The sequence below is a fragment of the Equus przewalskii genome, chromosome 21 (genome assembly GCF_037783145.1).
Source record: "Equus przewalskii isolate Varuska chromosome 21, EquPr2, whole genome shotgun sequence".
NCBI classification, from domain to species: Eukaryota; Metazoa; Chordata; class Mammalia; order Perissodactyla; family Equidae; genus Equus; species Equus przewalskii.
In genome coordinates, this window is record NC_091851.1 from 2312804 (window position 1) to 2334214 (window position 21411).

A 21411-nucleotide genomic window follows, 5' to 3' on the forward strand; every position below is an offset into this window, starting at 1 on the left:
ATGGAATCATATAGGAGGTAACCATTGGGACTGGCTTTTTCCACTCAGCATAGTCTCTGGAGATTGATGTGGGTGTAAGGAGCTCTTACCTTTTTACTACTGGGTAGTATTCATGGTATTCATGGACCAGTTTATTTAACCATTCACCAGGTGAAGGATATTTGGGTTGTTACTGGTTCGGGGCCATTATGTATAAATCTGCTACAGACATTTGTGTACAGGTTATTGTGTGAACATGGAATTAGTACCGCAGAGTCTCAGGCGAAGGACTCTGGGTGTGGATGCCCTTTCCTGGTAGTCTCCATTGACCCGTGGCTCATCATGCTTAATAAAGCACCCTTGGTGGATGCTCATCCATGTGTCCCCACTCACCCACCCTCAGATCTAGCTTAGAATCCAGGCTCCTCTATCACTCCTTGTTACTCCATCATTCCTGGCTCCTCCATCACTCCTCCAGATCTGGTCTTGTGCATGGCAGCCCAGCTTAGAGAGGATCGCTATTGTCTCAGCATGTGATCGTGGAAGGACCTGCCTTGCAGGTTAGGAAGATGAGGGAAAGTACTTTCTGAATTCCCAGTTACCAGGGATGTGCGCTGTGCTCAGGAGGTCCTGGGGCTCAGCCTCAGGGCTCTGCACATAGCACTCACACGGCTATCAGGCAAATGCAAGCTTGCGGGAAAGGAGCTTCTGCAGCAGGTGCAGTTATGTTCTCTCTGAGGGGAGAATGCAGCTCTGTTCAGTGAGTGTGTGTTGGGTCCTCAGAATATTCCAGGCCCTGTGCTTCTCAACGCTGGGTGTGTGTGTGTGTGTGGACGAGAACACCCAGCCCAGGCCTTACCCACAGCGAGTCTGGCTTACTGGGTCCAGGCCAGGACTTGGCACTGAGATTCGTCACGTTGCCAGAGTTATTCTCAGGTGTGACTGGGAATGAAAACCACACCCAGTGTGGCCGCAGGAGCCGGGCGAGGTCGTCTTTGCGGGTCTCTAGCCCTGCCTGCTTCCTGATGCAGATTCACTGGCAGCCTTGGGGATGCATCTCGTTTCTGCACCGCCCTTCCTGCCTTTGGAGGTAAGAATATTCAAGCTGAACACTGCACATCAGAGAGACTTTGCTCCAAGTCAGGGCGTCTTTTTTTTGTTTTTTTCAAGATTAGCTCCTGAGCTAACATCTGTTGCCAATCTTCTTTTTTTTTCTCTCTCTCTCTTTCTTCTTCTCCCCAAAGCCCCCTCGTACATAGTTGTACATTATAGTTGTAGGTCCTTCTGGTTGTGCTATGTGGGACGCTGCCTCAGCATGGCCTGACGAGCCGTCCTAGGTCTGTGCTAGGTCCATGCCCAGGATCTGAACCGGCAAACCCTGGGCCGCCGAAGTAGAGCCCAAGAACTTAACCACTTGGCTGCGGGGCTGGCCCCCATGTCGGGGCGACTTGATGGCTCCTGAGGCCCAAGCATGACCAGGTTGCCTTCTTCTCACTGTTCCACTCTCCCCGCATCCTCATGACTACCTCTGCATTGCTGGTATTCTTCTGAAAGCATTTTGCAGCACAGCTCAGAAAGCAGGCTTTAATGTTTTGTAAAAAGACACATTAAGAGGAAGAAAGTCAAGAAGGAATACTCAGTGGTGGGTCTTGAAAATAATATCTGAGTGTCAACCCTACCTGAGAAATCTAAGACCCCTGAGGTTAACAAGAGGAGGAAACCACGCCACGGACGGCAAGGAGTCCCTCACGTGCCCTGGAGGATGCACACGCCATCCTGGTGGATGGGGGAGGTGGAGAAAGGTGCTTGGAGCAGAGAGGAGGGGTCTGGCCAGCTGTGGGGAGACCAGCACTAAGCAGCCTGAATTCTACCTCTGTCACTTTCATGAATGGAGGACCTGCAGACAGCAAACCTGGTGCTGGGGTCCAGGGCCACCAGCAAACCTTCCTCCATTGTTTTAAAGTGAACATAGTTCTTCCTGAAACGTGAATACCTCGTCAAGTCGTCATGCACATCGTAAATGTTGATTTCTCAGCTGACTGCCACTTCCCTGTCTGATCCTCTCCCTCCAGACTTCTCCTTTGTGGGATTTGTGGAGCCATTCAACCAAAGTTACTGATCACCTCCTCCCTGTAGCAGGCCTGGGGAGCAGCGCAGGGAGAAGTGGTGGAGATGAGGCACAGGAACAGCCGGGCAGGCAGAAAGAGGACTAGTTAGGGCTTGATGACAGATCATCTGTTAGAGGTCTGGGGAGGTGTGAGGTTAGGATGCCCTGCTGTGCTTCCAGGACAACTGGGTGCACAGCAGGTGGGGCAGAAAGTGAGTGCAATTTTGGTCTTGGCAACTTTAGCTGGCAAGGTGAGAAATGTGTGGCTGGGTTACTGGGGTTTAGAGCAGAAAGGACGGGTCTAAGATGGGAACACACATCCATAGGTCTGTGAGGGGCCCAGAAGCGAGCCCTGAGGAGGATGACCATCAGGGAGGCAGGAAGAACTCGGGGTACGTGGACTGCCTGGTGTGCTTGCTGAGAGGATTCCAGAAGGGATGGCTGAAGGTTGAGTAACTGAGGACTGACAGGGGCCGTATATTCACCCATGGACATCAGAGGGGACCTTTGTGAAGGCAGCTTTGGGGCATCAGAGAAGCAGAAAGGAGAGAAGTGAGACGGTGGGAAAACTGAGGTGATCGTGCGCACCAGTGAGAGCCTGGCTGTGGCCGGAGGAGTGCTGGGAGGAGAGACCAGCATTGCTGGGGCCAGGGACGCGCTGTCCTGGAGGCAGACAGGCCAGCATCTTGCAAGTGCAAGCAGGGCCCCGGTGAAGCTAGGCCTGCCTGCCTCCCGCTGACAGCCTTTCCAGGCCCGAGGAGGGCGTCCAGTCACATGTCTACTCTTGCTGTGTGTCTGTAAGAGTCAGGTTGCTGCGTTACAGGGAGAAGAAATGAACAGTAAACTTCAATCGGAGCAGGTTTCCCACATCCTTTATGATGCTATATTGATACACTGAGTCATGCGGTTTCCTAATAAAGGAAACTGCTGGGGTTCTGCACCTCCAACACAGTAACCTGAAACTTTGGGTTGAATGGAAACATGTTTATTTCATTCAATTCTGTGGAACCAGATGGTTTTGCAAGGTGACGACCTAACTCCTGCAAATTGGTCACCACTTTAAACCATAATTTGGGGGGAGGGTGCTCAGAGATGAACTATTGACACACCAAAATCACTTCTTCAAAATCAAGAGATAGAAGAAACAATGCGCACTTGCTGAATTACTCAGGTAAGAAGCCGGGGGCTTCCGGCTTGCCCTTTCTTAGGAAGCCATGTGGAACTGCCTGTGCTCTGCGTGATGTGACATGTCCTGTTTTATCCTGAACAGACAAAGGATGCAGCCTGCTCCGGTCTAGGTCTGAAGTGGCTTCTGCACGTTGGAACCTGAAGTGGCCTGGTGTCTTGCCCTTCCGTCTGCTGCCTCCTCCTCGGCTCAGCCGCCTCCCTCGTGTCAGCGCCTGCCGGGGAGGCCTGCTCTTCCACCAGAAAGAGCCCAAGTGGAAGACTTTTCTCTCTTCCAATATGCGTGTGGGGAGCAGAGTTTGGCCCCTAGAAGTGTTGTGTGGGAATTTGAGTTGGCACACAGACCAAAGCCCTACAGAGCCAGGAAGGGCTGGAAAGGCCTCTGAGTCACTCATGTCCCATGGACTAAAATCTTTAGGACTCAAAAGTCTGGAAAGAACACTTTCAGCTGCAAGTAACAGCCAAAGTGTAAGTTGTTCAAACAACGTAAAGTGCTAATAATTTCACGTGCGAAGTCTCAGGGGAGCGATCTCAGGGCCGGCTGAGTCAGCAGGTCAGTGAGGCCTTTGAGGGCCCAGCTCCTTCCCTCTTTCTGCTCCACCTTTCCAAGCATGCCAGCTTGTCCTGACTCAGTGGCTTCGAGAACCAGCACCCAGAGGATCGTTCAGAGGATGGATGACGGTTTCTCACCTCTCTATTGGAGGGCAAGGGGAATGTCCCCGAAGCGCCCAGCACTTTCCCTCACGCCACACCAGTAGTGTGCGTCACATGTCGGCCCTGATCAGGTGCCAGCCAGGGCGATGTGCACGCCATCACTGGCTGAGACCTCTCCAGGTTTACCCATGGGTAAGGGAGTCTCCCAGCATCTCCCAAAGCTTATTGCCAACAGATACACAATTGAGCTTCTCTCATGAAGAAGAGAAGGCATCTATTGGAGAGGCATGGAGGATTCAAAAGATGTTATAATTAGAACGACTCCCTGCCACCCACTTCACACAGAGGGCCGTGCACACAGAACTCTGGATAGACTGGGGGTGACTTTTAGCTGAAGAACCATCAGAGCTTTAGACGGAAGGCAGCTGGGCTCTGCGTTGATGTTTAGTCAAGTCGAGGCCCCCGGGGCTGCAGGAGCCAGCATGGCGGCACCCATGAGGGGCTGGTGTGGCCACTGACTGCCGTGTTGGAATGGTGCCAGCATTGCTACACACTTTGATTTTTCAGGGGAAACCAGGAATCCAGGTCTTTATGTAAAATTTCACACTTCTTAAATGTTGATAATTAAGTCAAAATTTTAAGAACAACATGCAGGTCTAACAGAAAATGTCCAAGAGCCAGCTTCCACCTGAGTCACACTTCTCACTCAGAGGAAGAAGCCCATGTCTAGAAGTTGCCGTGACCTGAGTTCACGGACCAGGAGTGGCCCCAGCTTGAGAGAGACCACATTACTACAGTAGAGGCCGAGAGCACTCATATTCTCCCAGAATTGAGGGTCTGGTCACTTCCAACTTTTAGAAAGAACTGGAAAAGGGAGATGAGCAAACCAGGGGGCTCAGAGGAAGTAGACAGGAATGTTTCCCGCAAAGAGGCCTGTTTCCCTTGAAATGCTGGAGACCACAGGGCGTGGACAGCGTGAGTCACAGTTTCAGCTGGAAACTAGACATAATCCAGAACACTCAGGGGAAATAAAACAAGGTGATGAAGCTTAGCCACTGGTGAAATAAAATCAGACAAATGAGCCCAGGAATGGGCAGCCGTATTAGCAGAACCTTCCAGAAATTGAGACGTGGGGCCTCTCACACAGTGGCCACCTTTACTCTGGCTCTTGTTGCTCTCAACAGGACTGGGCGCTGGTGTTTGGGTTTCTCGCGCCTTCTTGCCTGGGGGAATCCCGCCAGGTTGGAATGCCTAATTAAGAAGGACTCCTTTCTGTCACTGTGCCCAGAGCAGACCCCCAGACATCAGGCGCAGCCCCGCCCAACCTGCCTGTGGGACCTGGGGGCTCTCTCTGGCCCTGGGGCTATGGGACAGCTGTGTCCCTACGCCATCCTCTTTGCTGGGTTTCCTCTCCTTACAGCCTTCCCTCTTCCTGAGGGGTGGAGACTGAGAGAAACAAAGCAGCTTGTGAAAAGGCAAGTCTTTGTTCTTTTCAAGAAAAGGGATATAAAAAAGCAATCAGGTTTATCTTCCAAATGACTGCACTGAACCAAATGCAGTCAGCCCATTCTCGATGATATGTCACAAAAGGGAGCTCTTCTCTGTTTGCGGGGTAAGTGCCGTGATGGAGGCAATGGATGCGGGGCGGCCAGGTGTGTCTTGCTTTACTCCCTCGTGGTCTGGCCCCCCGTGCCCTCGCCTCCTCCCACTGTGTGGAAATGGTCAGGGAGTCGCACTGGGCTTTCACACATGGAAACAGGGCACAGGAGAGTTGAGTAACTCACCTGAAGTCACAGAGCTTGGACCAGGTGTGAGAGAACTCACAGGGTGTCTTCATCTAGAACCGTGGGGGTGGGAGGGAGTCTGACCTCCCGCCTTGATCTTCAGCGTGGCAGGGAGGACCCCATTTTCTGTGGGATGGCCGAGGTGACTCAGACTCTGGGTGCCCCCAGGGCACTCAGGGAGCTCCATAACCACCCCCACCCCGAAGAATGGAAAACCCAGCACTTGACAGACAGATCCGAATGCTCCAGAGCCTGCAGGCAAGTTCCTGGCTCACCTCTGAGGGAGACAGGCCCACCTCTGACCTGTGGACCTGCACCCGTGGGCTGGGCTGGCACATCCTCATGGCACCGTTTGAGTGACGGTTAGAATGGAGTGCACCTGCTGGCCTCCTCGATCTCACCTCAGCCAGCAGGGTCCGGCCTCTGAAGGGGTCAGTGACCTCGCAGAGGAGCAACCCCAGGCCCTGGACAGAGCTGGCAGGCCTTAGACGCCCACAGCAACTTGTGACTCCCATGGCAGTGGTGATGGATTGGCACAAAGATGCACCACCGATGGAGAATACAGTGTTGCAAGCTTCGAGCTAGACCCGGATGCTGCGATCCCAGGTCACAGTGCCAGCTTTGAAAACACACACGCATCACCCCATGCCCTACACATCTGCCTGGGTTCCTGGATTAGGGACATCTGTGGCAGTGCCACCATCGTCTCTGCTCTCGCTGGGTCCTCTCCCTCTCGTCACCTGTAAGCCCTTCTCTGGTGGCCAGGGCAGTGCCTTTGGGCATTGTTCCACCTCTGGATCTTTGGGAGGGTTCTGTGGCACTGACGCAGGGCACACTAGACATTTCCTCCCTCTGGGGTGTTCTTGGCGGCTCCCCAAGAATCAGCTAGGGCAAAAATGATAATCAAAACCGTAAGCGCTGTTTCCTACTACACAGGAGACTGTATCACGCGGCTGATCATGGCAGCTGTCGATGAGGCACTGACTGTGCCAGCACTTTCCTAAATCATCTCATTTGATCTGTATGCCTCTGCGGGGCATGATAGCATTCACACATTAGCAAACTGAGGCCCAGAGAGGAAGGACACTTGCCCAAAGTCACATGGCTAGTAAGTGTCCCATTTTGACTAACGACCATAACTACAGGGGGTGGGAATTGTTATTTCCGTTTGTACTAAGTCACTCCAGTTTGGGGACGCCAACAGAGGCCAGGCAAGGCGACGGCAGCAGTCACGCCCTGGGAAGGTGAGGTGGAGATCCAGCTTTCCCACGTGATCCTGGAGCAGGACTCATGGCTCCCCCGCAGTCAGGGGCCGTGCAGCACCCGCCCGAGTGTCCTGGCGCCTGTGGGTTCTCGGGGCGTCCTTCAGACATCTGCCTCTCCAAATAGAGTCTATGCTTCCCAGAAATCTCCACGATTCCCTAGTCAGCTTCTTGAAGGCAATGAAATTCTATCTATTTCAACTACATGACCTCTTTTCAAACATCTGTTGTGTTATTGTGCTCATTTCATGGAGAATCCAATCTTGGCACGTGAGGCCAAATGGATCATTTGCGTTTCTATAAAATTACATTGTCTAAATAGGGCTAAATTGTTATGACAACTTATTGGAACAACCGAGAATGTTGTAAATGCCAAACAGATCCTGCAAATCGCCCCGGTCAGCCATGACAGCATGATTTACAACCTCGAGTTTCACGCACGAGCTGGGAGCTGTGGCTGGAGACGGAGCATGTGAACACGCCCTGCGGCAGCCAGTTCCTCGGCGTGGTCTCTCCTTCTGAACGCTGACGAGCATCTTTGCTCATGGAAGCCAGTTGCCAGGTGAGCACAAGTCCACCTTAAAAACAACACTCAGCCTAGTCAAATTTTCTATAAATATTGTGAGTGATAAATTATGTTAGGAGACTATTTATGAAACGTGGAAAAATCAATAATGCTCTATGAGGAGTGTGTACCCGGCCGAGGAGCCGAAGAAGACTCAGAAGGCTGGGTCAGCCCAAGTCTCCAGCAAAGGTCGTAGGGGTCTCTCCTTTCATTCTTGGGTGTGCAGGCGGGGGGAGGCGGGTGCGGCGCCTTTCTGTTTCCAACAGCACAGGAACAGAGACCGCAGGCTACTAAGGGTCTGCTGTGTGCCCGCCCGTGGGAAGCGTCCACATGTGTTGCCTCCTGTAACTGAAGCTTCACGACAGCGTGATGGCGTCATGACTCCTACCCTCCCCATTTGACAGACTAGGATCCCAGATCTCTGGAGGTGAGGAGGTTGAGTCCAATCCCACAGCCCGCCGATGCCAAGTCCAGCTGTGAGGCAGTCAGGTGGTCTCAGCTCCTCAGCCTCCTGTTGTGATGGTCACTCGCACCTCCTCCCAGGCGCTCTGCTGACTGCTTCGCAGGTATGAACTCATTTAATCCTCACAAAGCCCCACAAGACGTGAAGTTGCATTGTTCCCTATTGCGGTTGAGGAAACAGTCACACAGTGTTGTGCCACATAGCAATGAACAGAGCGGTTCAGCAGCTTGCCTAAGATCACCCAGCTAGTAAGTATTGAGCAGGATTTGAACTCAGGATAGATGTGTTCTATCCTTTCAATGCAGAACAGTTGGAAGATCCACAAGCCACCCCCTGGGAGAAGTGAGTCCTCGTAAGGGTTTGGACGCCTGGTATTTTGTGTGTGTGTGTGAGAGGAAGATTTGCCCTGAGCTAGCATCTGTGCCAGTCTTCCTCTACTCTGTGTGTGGGATGCCGCCACAGCATGGCCAATGAGTGGAGTAGGTCCGCACCCAGGATCCAAACCTGTGAACCCGGGCCACCGAAGTGGAGAGGGGGAAATTTAACTGCTGGGCCATGGGGCTGCACACTTGGCATTTCTGTACCCCAGGACGGTCATGCAGCACCTCACACCTCTGTACAACGAAATTACTTTCAGAAAGAACCGTTGTAATCAGTATCAATGATTTTTTCTTTAGTTGTTCTTTAGTTTTAAAACAAACTATTAAAAAAGATGAAGCTTCAATTTAAAAATATGCTATTCAGATTCATTTAAATACCTTGTGTAGGAACTAAAATTTACACTTACTTGATAAAAATATCGCGTCTCACAGCTCCCACTCTGTTCCCCTGTTTTGAACTTTCAACACAGAACTCTAAGCGCTCTCAGAGAATGACAGGCCGAGTGCCTGGACCTCTGCTCCTTTCCCTCGCGGCCTCTGTGCTTCCTGTGCACTGCAGCTCTGCCGGGCGGTGCACGCAGGAGCTGAGCATGGCCCGCCCTGAACTCCCGGTGGGGCAGCGGGGGTCCCCGCGGGCGGGGGGCCAGCTCTGCAACTGTGAGGTCTCCTAACTGACCACGGTACAGAATACAATGCTGAGTAAAGGGTAAGTCACTTAAAGGTGCTGACCTGAGGCCTGCATACACATTACTAAAACTACAGTGACCATCACAATTGTTTTAGAATTTAGACCAACAAGTTTTTTGGGGGGAGGCAAATTTTATCATTGACTTTGTTTAGAATTAGTGGAATTTAGTGAAATTAACAAGGTAATAAAAAAAAAGACCAACTTGTAATCAGTTTTATTATTGTTTTAAATTTCCTGCAGACTCTGTGGAATGCACCACTTCTCTTCTCTGGCAACCCTGACCGCCACCTCAGAGCCTGGCACCCCCTACTTACCTGGCCACCTCTGGAACACGCCCTCACCCACCGAGAGAACTACTGTTGAGCCCTGTGGCCGGCCAGCTTCCCCTAGCTCCTGTCACTCTCCCTCAGGGGCTGTGCTCTTGTCCCTCATGCCACCTGTTTGGTACAAAGTTCATAAAGTACCAAAACCCATCTCCCCTTTGGCTCCATGTGCAGAAAACAGAATCTGTGCATAGGAAGTGTCATAGACATTTGTTGAGTGAGCGAATAAACCTCCATTTTCTGGGGGAGAACTGGCTGACATATATCGGGCACCTATTAGGTATGCCAGGAAAAACACAATGTGGCTTTGCAGATCCCCTTTCATTCGATTTTTAGTTCGGAATATAAAGAAAAAGAGAAGCCAGATTCCTGAACGGCCCAGAAACCAATCACTGTGCTCCAGAGTAACTGAGAGGTTAAACTCTCCCCGTGCTAGAGACCAGCAGGGGCCGTCTTCAGCATCGTACGAAGTCGAATTTTAAGGCAATTTAAACAGAAAGCTCAGCGTCCTCGTTGGGAGTCTGGAATGAACGTAGACAGGTGGGCTATGGCCCAGGGCACACGCCATGCTGTCAGGCTTATGGTGATTCTGGAACACTTGAGATGGCTCCCCCCTTCCCCCACCCCGAAAGTCTGCGGAGGAAAGCTCTCCAGCCTCCCGGCCGCCATTCCTCTTCTTTAACTCTCAGTCCGCGGAGAGGTTTGATGAAGTCTGCATGCTAAATAAAATGTGGCTGATCATCATCCAAGGGAGAATTCAGGATGTGAGCCTCAGCATTTCCTCAAAGTTGGCATCCAAACTATCGTAAGTACTTGGTAGAACTCAGCCAAATGCCACCAGTAACATAAGCCCTCCTCCTTCCGCCGAGCTCGCAGGCACGTGCCCCAGCGCCTGGCACTCTCCTGCCCCCTCCTCTGTGAATGGGAGAGGACAGCAAGGGACCTGGAGCTGGAGGCCGCCGGCTGCTGGGTCCCAGGTGAGGCAACCCAGCTGAGCTCAGCAGGCAGTGGCTGAAGGACCGAGGGACAGAGTGGAAGTCAGATGTAGGGGACAAGGAGCCTGGTAAGCACTGGAGAAACTGCGCTGTGTTTCCACACTCGGGTGGATAGTGGGGAGATGGCCCCTGCAGGGTTTACACAGCGGGTTTGGCTCCTGTGCCGTGTGGCAAGGGCTCAGTGGAGTCAGTCCCCGTGTCTCCCCACTTGTGCTCTCCCCAGTTCCAGAGGAGAGAGGGAAGCATGAGTTCACTGATGCTCGAGCAAGAGAGGCTCCCAGGGGCCTGTTCCCAGATCCTTCCTTACGGATGAGGGGAAGAAGAGCTGAGGCTGAGTAAAGCACGTTACTGGAAGTGACGAAGCAGAATCCATGACTCCCGGGGCAGGGTTCCTGCACTTTACTTGGCCTTTCTCACAGCAGGTGCTTTACAAACACTTCCTGGGTTCATAAATAAATAAACTGAGCGCACATCTTTCCCAGTTCATTTTCTTCTTTAAGATCTAAACACTTGGTTAAGTGAATACTAGTTGAGGTTGAAAGTTCCCTTGTGGGAGATGGCGAACTGCCAGCAAAAGCAGATGGCCTGACAAAGATCTGGGGGTCAGAATCGGCTAACAAGCTGCAAGTCACTCATTCAACCTGTGTCCTTAAGTACCAACCACGTGGCATTCGGGGTGAACCCTGCTCAATGACAATGGTTAACTGAGGCATCCAGCTCTGGGCTGCACGGATGGCGTGAACCAGGAGAAAGGCCCCCACTACGAGTGCAGGCCGACTGCACGCGCCCACGGCCCACGCTGTCGGAGTCGTTTTCTACAATGTGAAGAAGTTCCCTGCCTATAAATAAACCTTTAGAAATGCAGCTTCCCCCAAACAGAGGTCAACACTGAGCCTCGCCAAGCCTAAATGTATGTCCAGCTACACTGGCCTGGAGCTGAGGGTACCAGGCTTCCCAGGTCTGCTTGAACCCACCTACTTTACCAGCTTTGGGGCCAAATTCAGATTCCTGAGGAGGCAAGTCAAGATGAGGGGGCCAGGGAGACTCTCATCCCCAAGAGGCAGCCCCGTCTGATTCTTCTCCAGCCCAGGCCCTGTTTCCCCACCTGCAGTGGTCACAGCCTTCAAGGGCCCCCAGCCCTTGGTAGCAAAGCAGGAAGCCATGAAGTCCTCCTGAGGAGCTCCTGTGTCCTTCAGCTCTGCTCCAGCCAGCGCAGGAAGGGCTGGTCTGGATCCTCATCACCTCCTGAATCTGCTTCCCCTCATCTGGGGCCAGCCCAGTCTGCGCTGCCCTCAACTGTGCCTGGAAACCTGCAGTTGCCTGCTGAGTGGTCCCCCCACACCACTCGGGGTCTGTCAGCCAGCTGCTCACTCCACAGCGGGAGGCAATCCTCTACACGGCGGTCTCAGCATGTCGTCCCCTCAGTGCTTCCCCCTGGATTTGAGAACAGAGCCCCCAGTCCTCATTGTTCAGTCTCAGAAGGCTCCGCCTTTCCCTCCCTCCAACTCTTCAGGCTCCAGGCTCACTGCCCTTCCTTCACTCCTGCGTGGAGTCTGAGTTGAGCACCATATCCTTTGTGGAGGCTGAAAGCCACTGAGTTCCTAAGCCCTATGACACCCTAACTCAGGTCTCTGTGGAGAGCCAACATTGCACATGCTGGTGCCATGCCCAAAAGCTGCCGCTGTCGTTCTCCACTCGAGGGTATCCTCTGGTGTACCAGGTCCTCACCATCAGCCCAGAGCGCCAAGGAGTTGCCACCACTAGGGAGGAGGGGAGCTGGAGGAGAACGGCCCAGCCCCCTCTCCTCAGCTGGGAAGATGCTAACACGTGGCCAGAGTCTCCCAGAGTGCCCTGGAAATGGCGCTCTAGGAGCCCCAGGGCCTCCCCATGTTGGCTCCTCTCTTCCCTCTTTCAGTTCGCTTCCAAAATAAACTGTTTCAGTTCCTCTCACTTGCCCCAAGTCCTTGTCTCAGGGTCTAATTTGGGGAACCAACCAAACACAGCCCTAGGAGCAAAACATGTCTGATTGCAGGAAAAGAGCCCTTTGATCCGGGGCCTTTGGTGAGCTGCTGTGCTGAAGCTGGCCTGCATGGCTTGGGTTCTCCTTCTGTGCCCAGAACGCCGGCCCTTCCTGGGAACCCTGAGCCAGTGAGGCAGGCGTGCAAGCCCAGGGCCACGAGCCAGAAGCATTTTCATTTTTTCTTTCTGATGCTTTTTGTGACGCTGCCACATCACAGCACAATATTTGCACTGTGAAACCCTGAAAACTGCCAAATTTCACCCAATTTGTTTTAATGTTCTCAAGGAGCTTGGCATCGTGTTAGAAACAGACATTCCCACGGCCCAGTGCCTATTTAAAAACTGCCTATCTATTTAAAGTTCACCATGAGGGGAATAAAAGAAAAAAGACTCCCAAAGCCAAAAGGAACGTGAGATAGGCAAAAGGAAAATCCAGTTTGCTTCTAAAAAAGGCTGAAAATTATAGCCATCCGTGGCCTCATGTCTCAAGTCTGAGGATGTTTTTTTCTCTTCTGGTTGTTTGCAAACCCAAGTGGAATTTTATTATGGGTTACTGAGTGAGCTGTTTCAAGTTCCTGGTCCCAAAAGTCTCGACTCACTCTTTAGCCTGCCACTGAGCTTCCTCATGCACAGAGAGAGAATGGAGCCCAGACCAAGCAGACAGCGTCTCTGCGTCCTGCCGACTTCCCCTCGCTGCCGTGTTTCCTCAGCGCTCAGCCGGGGACCCGGCAAAGCTGCCCGTTGCCTTTTATGAACAACAAAATCGTGATGAAGGCAACAGGAGTCAGAAAACTATTCACTGCAGGAAGCCCCAGTTTCCGGTGAGATATAAGGAGCACCACAGCACAGGATGCGCCTGGGGTCAGGGGGACGTGAAAAGCCGTCAGCCTTTGTGTCCTTCTCTGTGCCGGAGCGTCTGCTGCTGAGCCCTCAGCTCCCCTCGGGGCTCAGCTGGGGCCGCCGCGGTCACCGCCGGGCTTCTAGCCTCCCACCAAGAGGGACAGGGAGGCCACCATGGCCACCTCCGCCGGCCTGCTGCTGCTGCTGCTGCTGCTGCTGGGCCAACCGAGGGTGGGTGCCGGGGCTGAGAGGAAGGCTGTGGTCTGTGCGGGGACCGCCTGCTACACGGCGCACTGGGACAAGCTGACTGCGGCCGAGGCCCAATCTCACTGCAGCAAGAACGGGGGTAACCTGGCCACGGTGAAGACTGAGGAGGAGGCCCGGCTCATCCAGCGAGCCCTGGCCCAGCTCCTCCAGCTGGAGGCGCCCCTGGTAACTCGGATGGGCAAGTTCTGGATGGGGCTCCAGCGAGAGAAGGGCAAGTGCTTGGACAGCACCCTGCCGCTGAGGGGCTTCAGCTGGGTGGGCGGCGGGGAGAACACGTCCTATGCCAACTGGTACAAGGAGCCCAAGAACAGCTGCACCTTCAGGCGCTGTGTGTCGCTGGTGCTGGACCTGTCCCTGCCTCCCCTCGCCAGCCACCTCCCCAAGTGGGCCGAGGGCCCCTGTGGGAACCCCGGCTTTTCTGTAAACAACATCGAGGGCTTCGTGTGCAAGTTCAGCTTCAAAGGCATGTGCCGGCCCCTGGCCCTGGGGGGTCCAGGCCAGGTGAACTATACCACCCCCTTCCAGGCCACCAGCTCCTCCTTGGAGGCCGTGCCGTTCGCCTCCATGGCCAATGTGGCCTGTGGGGACAGGAACGAGAGTGAGTGGCATTACTTCCTGTGCAAGGAGAAGGCCCCCGATGTGTTCGACTGGGACAGCTCGGGCCCCCTCTGTGTCAACCCCAAGTACGGCTGCGACTTCAACAATGGGGGCTGCCAGCAGGACTGCTTCGAGGGGGGAGATGGCTCCTTCCGCTGCGGCTGCCGGCCAGGGTTCCGGCTGCTGGACGACCTGGTGACTTGCGCCTCCCGGAACCCTTGCAGCTCCAGCCCGTGCAGAGGGGTGGCTACATGCGTCCCTGAGACCCTCGGGAAAAGCTACCTGTGCCGCTGCCCCCAAGGCTACCAGCTGGACTCCACTCAGCGGGACTGCGTGGACGTAGATGAGTGCCAGGGCTCACCCTGTGCCCAGGAGTGTGTCAACACCCCCGGGGGCTTCCACTGCCAGTGCTGGGTGGGCTACGAGCCTAGCGGCCCCGGAGAAGAAACCTGTCGGGACGTGGACGAGTGTGCCCCAGGCCGCTCGCCCTGCGCCCAGGACTGCACCAATACCGACGGCTCGTTCTACTGCTCCTGCAAGGAGGGCTTTGTCCTGGCAGGTGAGGATGACACCCAGTGCCAGGATGTGGACGAGTGTGAGGACTCGGAGGGCCACCTCTGCGACAGCTTGTGCTTCAACATGCAGGGGTCCTTCCGCTGCGGCTGCCTGCCAGGCTGGGAGCTGGCTCCCAATGGGGTCTCCTGCATCATGGGCACCACAACCCTGGGGCCACCAGCTGGGCCTCACCAGGGGGATGACATGGGTGAGAGACAGGGGAACCTTGTGCCTTCTGCCTCAACGTCCAGTCCCACCAGGGACCCCAAGGGCACCTCCAAGGTGGCTCCCACTGTGAGGGGCCCCTCCCTCCTACCCAATGCTCCCATCACCCCCACCCCACCCAAGACGATGGTCCCCAGTGGGCCCCCTGGCGTCTGGATGGAGCCCAGCACCCATCACCCCACGGCCAGCACTGGCCATAGGGAGTCCACGGGTGGAGACTTCGCGGCCAAACAGAACGACGATGGCACCGACGGACAAAAACTGCTCTTATTCTACATCCTGGGCACCGTGGTGGCCATCCTGCTCTTGCTGGCTCTGGCTCTAGGGCTCCTGGTTTATCGCAAGCGGAGAGCAAAGCGGGAGGAGAAGAAGGAGAAAAAGCCCCAGAGTGCAACAGACAGCTACTCCTGGGCCCCAGAGCGAGCTGAGAGCAGGGCCACAGAGAACCAGTACAGGTAAAGGAGGCCTGAGGTCGCCAGGGGAGGGGGCAGGGGGCGGGCCTGGGAAGCGGGAGGGCCGTGACTGAGGCAAAAAGCAGGCGGAGGGCAAGGGGCAGGCGCCATCCACACTGGACAGCAAAACCCCAACGCCACTGCCAACCTGGAGGCTCCCTCAAGCTCTCCCAGCGCGGCAGCCCTGCCTGCATTGCAGGTGCACGTGGTCTCTCCCGGGTCTAGACGTGCACGGCAACTGGCAGCAGCTCCCAGTGGTGTCACCTTTTGTTTTCCACAGTCCGACGCCGGGGTCAGACTGCTGACGGTGAGGTAACCTAGAGACACTGACGGGCGGCAGCACTGTCCTCAGAGCCCCACGCACCCTGTTGGAAGGGGGAGCCACATTCTTCCGAAAGACTGGCCTGGAATCTTAGCAACAGCTGTGCACCTCTCCTGAAAAGCTCGGCCGCTCGGAGCGTGCAGGTGCTCTCTACGTGAGTGTGGCGTTCCTGACGCAGAAGCCGTGGGTTGGGATGTCTCTGCGGGAATTATGTGACTATTAACAATTCTCACTCGCTCTCCCTTTTCCAACCCAAATGTGACTGGTTTTGTTTTCTCACTGATTCTGGCCCAGGGCGTTATCATTCGGGGCTAACGGCTCCCTTTAAGCTGCTTCTCTGTCCACTTGTTCACCCAAACGAAAAAGCGGCCAGCTAATGCTACTTAGGACTAAAAGGGTCTGTCCCTCTTAGTATAGCAGAGACTAAGTCAGTTAGTTGTTTAATGCTAGAAGAAGCTCTTTTTCTGGCCAGAGGCAACAAGTTCAGGACTGGAAGCACCTCCCTACGTTTGGATTCACACGCTCTCCCATCACAAGCCCTGCTGAGCTCGATGTCATTGAAATCCTCCGGAATGACTAGAAGTCCACTGAACTGCTTGGGTAGCGAGGAGGCAGGAAGTTTAGAAATTGCATTTTCTAGTTCTTAAGTTTCTAATAGTCTTGGGTTTATTTGCAAGTGAAGTCTGAAACATGTGAGAAAAGTTATATGAAGTGAGTTTAAAGTATTTTTTAAAACAAGTCATCTAAGGGCTGGAGAAAGGGGTTGCTTTCAGAAGTCCTTGAATGGATGCATCTATGTGCACTGATGTTGCTCTCACTTGACTATCAATGAGACCAACACTCGCGAGGAAAAAAGTCAAGGATGCCTGTCTCTGAGCCAGTGCAGCCAAGACACCGCCCTGCTGCCGGCCTCCGTGGCAGGCTGCTCTGGATTCGGACGCTGATGGGAGAGGGAGGAAGCACTGCAACGTCTCTCGTCCTGACTGTTACTAAAGGACGTGTGAGGGAGACGCATGCTGAGTGTGGAGAGCTGTCGTCGTGGGGCGTTTTAGCACGGTTCACAGTCCACACTGCATCCTGAGAACTCGATCCTGCTCCGTGGCTGCAGCTCGCACCAAGTCAGGGACCAGTCATGTGGGAGGCTAGCCAGTGCTGCTTCAGTCCCCTTTCTCTCCTGTCCTTAGAAAAGTGGGGGAGAGGGAAGGGAGAGAGAAAGAGAAAGGAAGTAAAATCTTTTGCAACTGCAAAAACTAGTCAAAGCAATTTTAATCTATATCCTCGTTTTTAAGTGCTCACCTGTAAAGATTCCCCTTACCATGTGTGGTCGACAGCGCTCTCTCCCGCACGGTTCTGCCCGGCTCCCTGGAAAGCAGCCCGGGATTCCCTGGAGGTCAGAGCTGCTGGGGGCGGCCTGAGCAGCGCCGGGAGGCCTCGGGTCTCCTGGGAGCTTTCTGCTGTGCCCTCGCAGAATGGACAGAGAGAACGAGCAGGCTTCCTTCTCAGATTGCAAACTGCCTCTCAGAACGAGGGTACCCGCTCTTTCTGGTTTTGCCTTAGAAATGCATCTGCCCGGAGGTCACGCCCTGGGTGGACAGAGCCTCAGCCGCCAGGTGCAGGGCCTTCAGAGCCGCATAAATATCCTTTTGCCAATTTAGAAATGTAGATGCTATAGATCAGATTTTTTTAAGAAAACGGAAAACTGAAGGGGGCGAGGTGGGAGGAGGAAAGACGGAAGCTCTGTGGGGCCTAACGGGGGGTGTTCAGAACTTCTGCCTTTTTAAAGTCACCTACTATTCTTCAGTTTTCACTCAGAATACTGATATTCAACACTCAGAGGAGACAAAGGCAGTTCCTCTGGCCACAGGACCGTCGGCAGTTTGTTGTATGGGAGCCAAGTGTGTGGCCATTCAGATGATTTAAAGATGCGGCCGGATGTGTTGCTGACCAGTACCTGCACTTCCACGAAAGGAATGCAGATGCAACATTCCCCTGGCCTTCCAGTCCTGACCCTCCTCGTCTGGGGCGGAGGAGCCAGGCCAGCCCTAGGCTTCCCCTAAGCCATCTTGTGGGCCTGGAATGGGCCGAGGGCACCCACACGCCCTCCCGTTTTCAGTGTTCCATTTCTTCTACAGCCCAGCCCATTTTCTGGTCTCTGTGTTCAAATTCTTCTGTGCGTGGGAAGAAGCAGCCCCGTCCCTGACACTGGGGAGACCGCGGATGCCTGCTGTGGGACCCACAAGGGGAGAAACGGGCTGATGAATAATAGTTTCTCAAAACCCCCTCTGGCAAGTCAGCCCCTTCACAGGTGAATGAGCCCTACCTTCTCTCACAGCCATTGCTGACCAGTGGCCAAGATCCCTGAACAGGATGACCTCAGGCAGTGCATCTGATGAAAACCACTGACCTCAAACAGATGCTGCCTTTGCTCTCCCTTTGAAGACCACTGCCATTTTGTCTGAGGGATGCAAATCCTTGCTTTGGGGGAGTTCAGGGGCCACAGCAGTGGATAGACAAATGTCCACAGGCCACATGGCCATCGACAAACCCTCCGCTTTATCCAGAGGGGCCCCAAGTGGCTTGGCTGTGACACAGCCAGAGAAATTGATGGGATGGAACACGGGAGAGGTGGGCTCTGCCGTGTGCAGACTCCTCCAACCACGTCACCGGGCTGGGCAGGGGCAGACCCGGTGCAGTTCTGTCCCTGACATGCTGAGCAGCAGAACAGGGGGGCGCTGGGGACAGGGAGCAGGCTCCACTTGGTGGCAGGCTCAAAGACAATGGAGACTTTCATCCAAAAAGAATTTCCCATAGTTCAATAATTCTGGGAGACTTGTGGAAAAACTCTATTTGAGACAAACTGCCCCCCTCCCATCCCCCGGGCAGATAATTTAAAGGGAGGATGTCTGTCTCCCTAAACAGGAAGCCCACTCTGCCCATTCCTGAATTTCAGGGGCAATCCCTCTCTTTTCTCTTGTTATTATTTGGAGAAGTCATGATGCAGGAGGGCAATTGCCTTGGGGAAGCTGAGGAGTAAAAGCCAAGGGTGGGGCAATTGTCGGAAAATGTCCCAGGATGGGTGGACTCATGAGCGCCCTTTGCAGGGTGAACCTACCACTGGTCAATGGCATGACCTCGAGGCAAAAGCAGCCCGGCTGCTGTTGCTTTTGGTGACCCACCCGCCTGATTGTCATGGTGACGTTGTGGTGCTCCACGTCCGTCTGGCGTTGCCCCGGCACATTAAGTGGGTGAATTAACTGGGTTCTGAGGTGAGGATGGAGGAATGCAGGCTGCAGCCACTGCCAGGTCTCGTGGGGCTGTCTCTCGCCCTAGTGTTATTCAATGGCAGACCAGCAACCCTTCAGAAAGGCTCCCCCAACCTCTTTCCCTTGACCAGGCGAACAGTGGAATAAAGAACCTGTATGTGTGTGTGCTCCTGTGTATTGTGCAGGAGGCGCTGAGTCAGGAATGAGTTTCTCTCTGCAGCACACGCGTGCGTGTTGCTGTTCTCGTACCTTCTGATCGTGAGCCCCTGTTTGAGCATCTTGTGATGGGACCTGGAGTTTTATCACAAACATCTTCTCTTTGGAGAATATGGATTTGACAATTAGCTACTTTCATTCCAACCCTCTTTCTCACAAATATTTCTGTGAAAACTAAGAGAACAGAGATGAGATTTGACAAAAACATGTACTGAATTCAAAATAACACAGTTTTTTAAAGCAGATATAGGAAAGCCTTTTCCTATTATTTTTCTTCTTGGCTTCTCCATTGTCTAAATCAGGAAAACAGGAAAGCATTGCTTTCTAGCAGCTGCAGAATGGTGTAATGTCCCCTACACGTTTCCATCTCCTTAAACAATAGCTTTAGCATGGGAATCTGAGACACGACCCCTGAAAACAGCTGTCCCTATCTGGCTGCAAAGCCCACTGCTTACATCTGCATGGTTTGTGGCGTTGGTCACCCAAAAACAAAGAGGGCAGTAATCGAAATTCTCCACGTGTTCAATAATCCAGTACCTTATTCCTTTCAGATTCCAGAAGTAATACTTGCTGAAGTGCTTTTTAAAGATGAATTGTGTTTCGGTCTGTTCTTGGCGATAATGCCCGTGTATTTAAGGAAGAACTCTGGCATTCCCTTCTCGCAGTGTTCCTCTTTTCTGCGAGGAGGCAGCCCTTCCCTGCAGCAGACTTTGCCTGCTCTTACCCTGGGCTGAAGTTCTTTTTGCATATGTGGCTCAAGCTTGAGTTAGATTGTATGTAAAGCCTTGTTCTGTGATATTAGATGCGATCGTAAATGTCAGTAATCACTCTTGAACGCCAAATAAGAATGTAGGTATTTTTAAATATGTGTATTTGAAATGTGTTCCACCAATTCTGGAACCGTGGGTTTCCATGCGGGGTTTATTTTCATCCCAGGCGTGAAAGTTGCCCAGGTGTGGTGGTGGGGGGGGAGGCAGCGGGCACCCGTGAGCTGTGCCTGGCTCCTCAGAGCTCCAGGGACAGAGAGCATCTCCGGCTGGCCTCAGGAAGTAGCAGGTGTGTCCTCCTTTGTGCGTTGTTCTGTGCACCTCTCCTAATAAACTCTGAAAAACATGTGTTGTCAATGTGCTTTAATATGTTTCATAACAACTCAAAATACAGGGCAGAACTTACATTCGCAATCATTAAATATATGCACTTTCCTTTTCAAAGAGTTGCAAAAAGAAGTTACCTTGACTGCCCCATTTCTGCATCCTCACCTGCTGGAGGCACCCAGAGCACACAGGTTGGGAACATGGACATACGGAGGGCCTGGGCTGCACTGTTTCTAGTGACCCAGCTGCCAAGACCCAGGCTTGACTCAATGCTTCCAGATTTTGCTTTCTGATCCGGACTCCACTCTTCCATGCTGCTGTCTTCACTGCTTAATTCCCTGCATCTTTTTAATTGCATGGTGGCACCTGGTGCAGGATTAAACATGTCCAATTGGTGTGATGTGAAAACACCATTCTACAGTTATCAGTGGAGCATTTATCACCACTTTGTCAGCAAAGCTTTTTCAGTTTATTTAACTAATTGGACAGGCAGACCAGATCGTCATTGTTTGGCAGCACAAATCTCACTGCGACTGGAAGCCGGGGCAGCAGATGGTGGCTGATTCCAAGCCACCTGCTTTTCAGACTGTGCCCTTGGTAGGAACAGGGCTTAGGTAGGATAAAGTGCTCTGCTCTGTCATGCTAATGCACAGGACACTTGTAAGAAACATTCATTACTTAGGGGTGAGTAAAGCTGATCCTTTTAGCAGTCTAGTCACTAACCAAATACATTTGGAAATTATACCTTAATATGAACAACCATGGCTGCCCCCTCACCACACACACACACACACACACACACACACATGCACCACACACAACACGTTTACACATCCACACACCCACAGACACATAAACATGCACAATTTTAACATCTTTCTGTTTCATACTGACAAACCTGAGGCCAGTGTTTCCTAATATAGGAAAAGCCCAAGAACAAAAATGCCAGATTTTAATGGTGACTCCTCTTGGTGACTTTTGCTATTTGCTAAGTAAAATAACTTAAACGCTAGATAAATGTTTCAAATACGATTCATTTACAAAAACAATTCAGCTCATACAGAGTTATATCTACTGCACATGCAAAGTGCACTTGTAGCAGACACTCTATAGATTAAAATGTAGACTCTCACATATATTACGTACATGCTGGGGCTTTGACACCAGTCAATGAGC

General features: G+C 53.0%; 1 protein-coding gene across 1 annotated transcript; it reads left to right on the plus strand.

Moving 5' to 3' along the window:
- The first annotated feature begins 880 nt into the window (after positions 1 to 880).
- Positions 881 to 20254, plus strand: CD93 (CD93 molecule). Its single transcript, XM_008541394.2, has 5 exons — positions 881 to 1069; positions 7352 to 7533; positions 7941 to 8102; positions 9308 to 15343; positions 15621 to 20254. Exons 4-5 carry the CDS (start codon positions 13419 to 13421, stop codon positions 15643 to 15645), a joined length of 1950 nt encoding a protein of 649 aa, XP_008539616.2. The 5' UTR covers positions 881 to 1069; positions 7352 to 7533; positions 7941 to 8102; positions 9308 to 13418; the 3' UTR covers positions 15646 to 20254.
- Positions 20255 to 21411: the final 1157 nt, after the last annotated feature.

What these genes read in the sequence shown, in the direction of transcription:
- CD93 (XM_008541394.2), top strand. Translation starts at nt 13,419, where the DNA reads ATGGCCACCTCCGCCGGCCTGCTGCTGCTGCTGCTGCTGCTGCTGGGC. An exon ending in GCCACAGAGAACCAGTACAG is followed by an intron (nt 15,344 to 15,620) that starts GTAAAGGAGGCC and finishes TGTTTTCCACAG; the next exon opens with TCCGACGCCGGGGTCAGACT.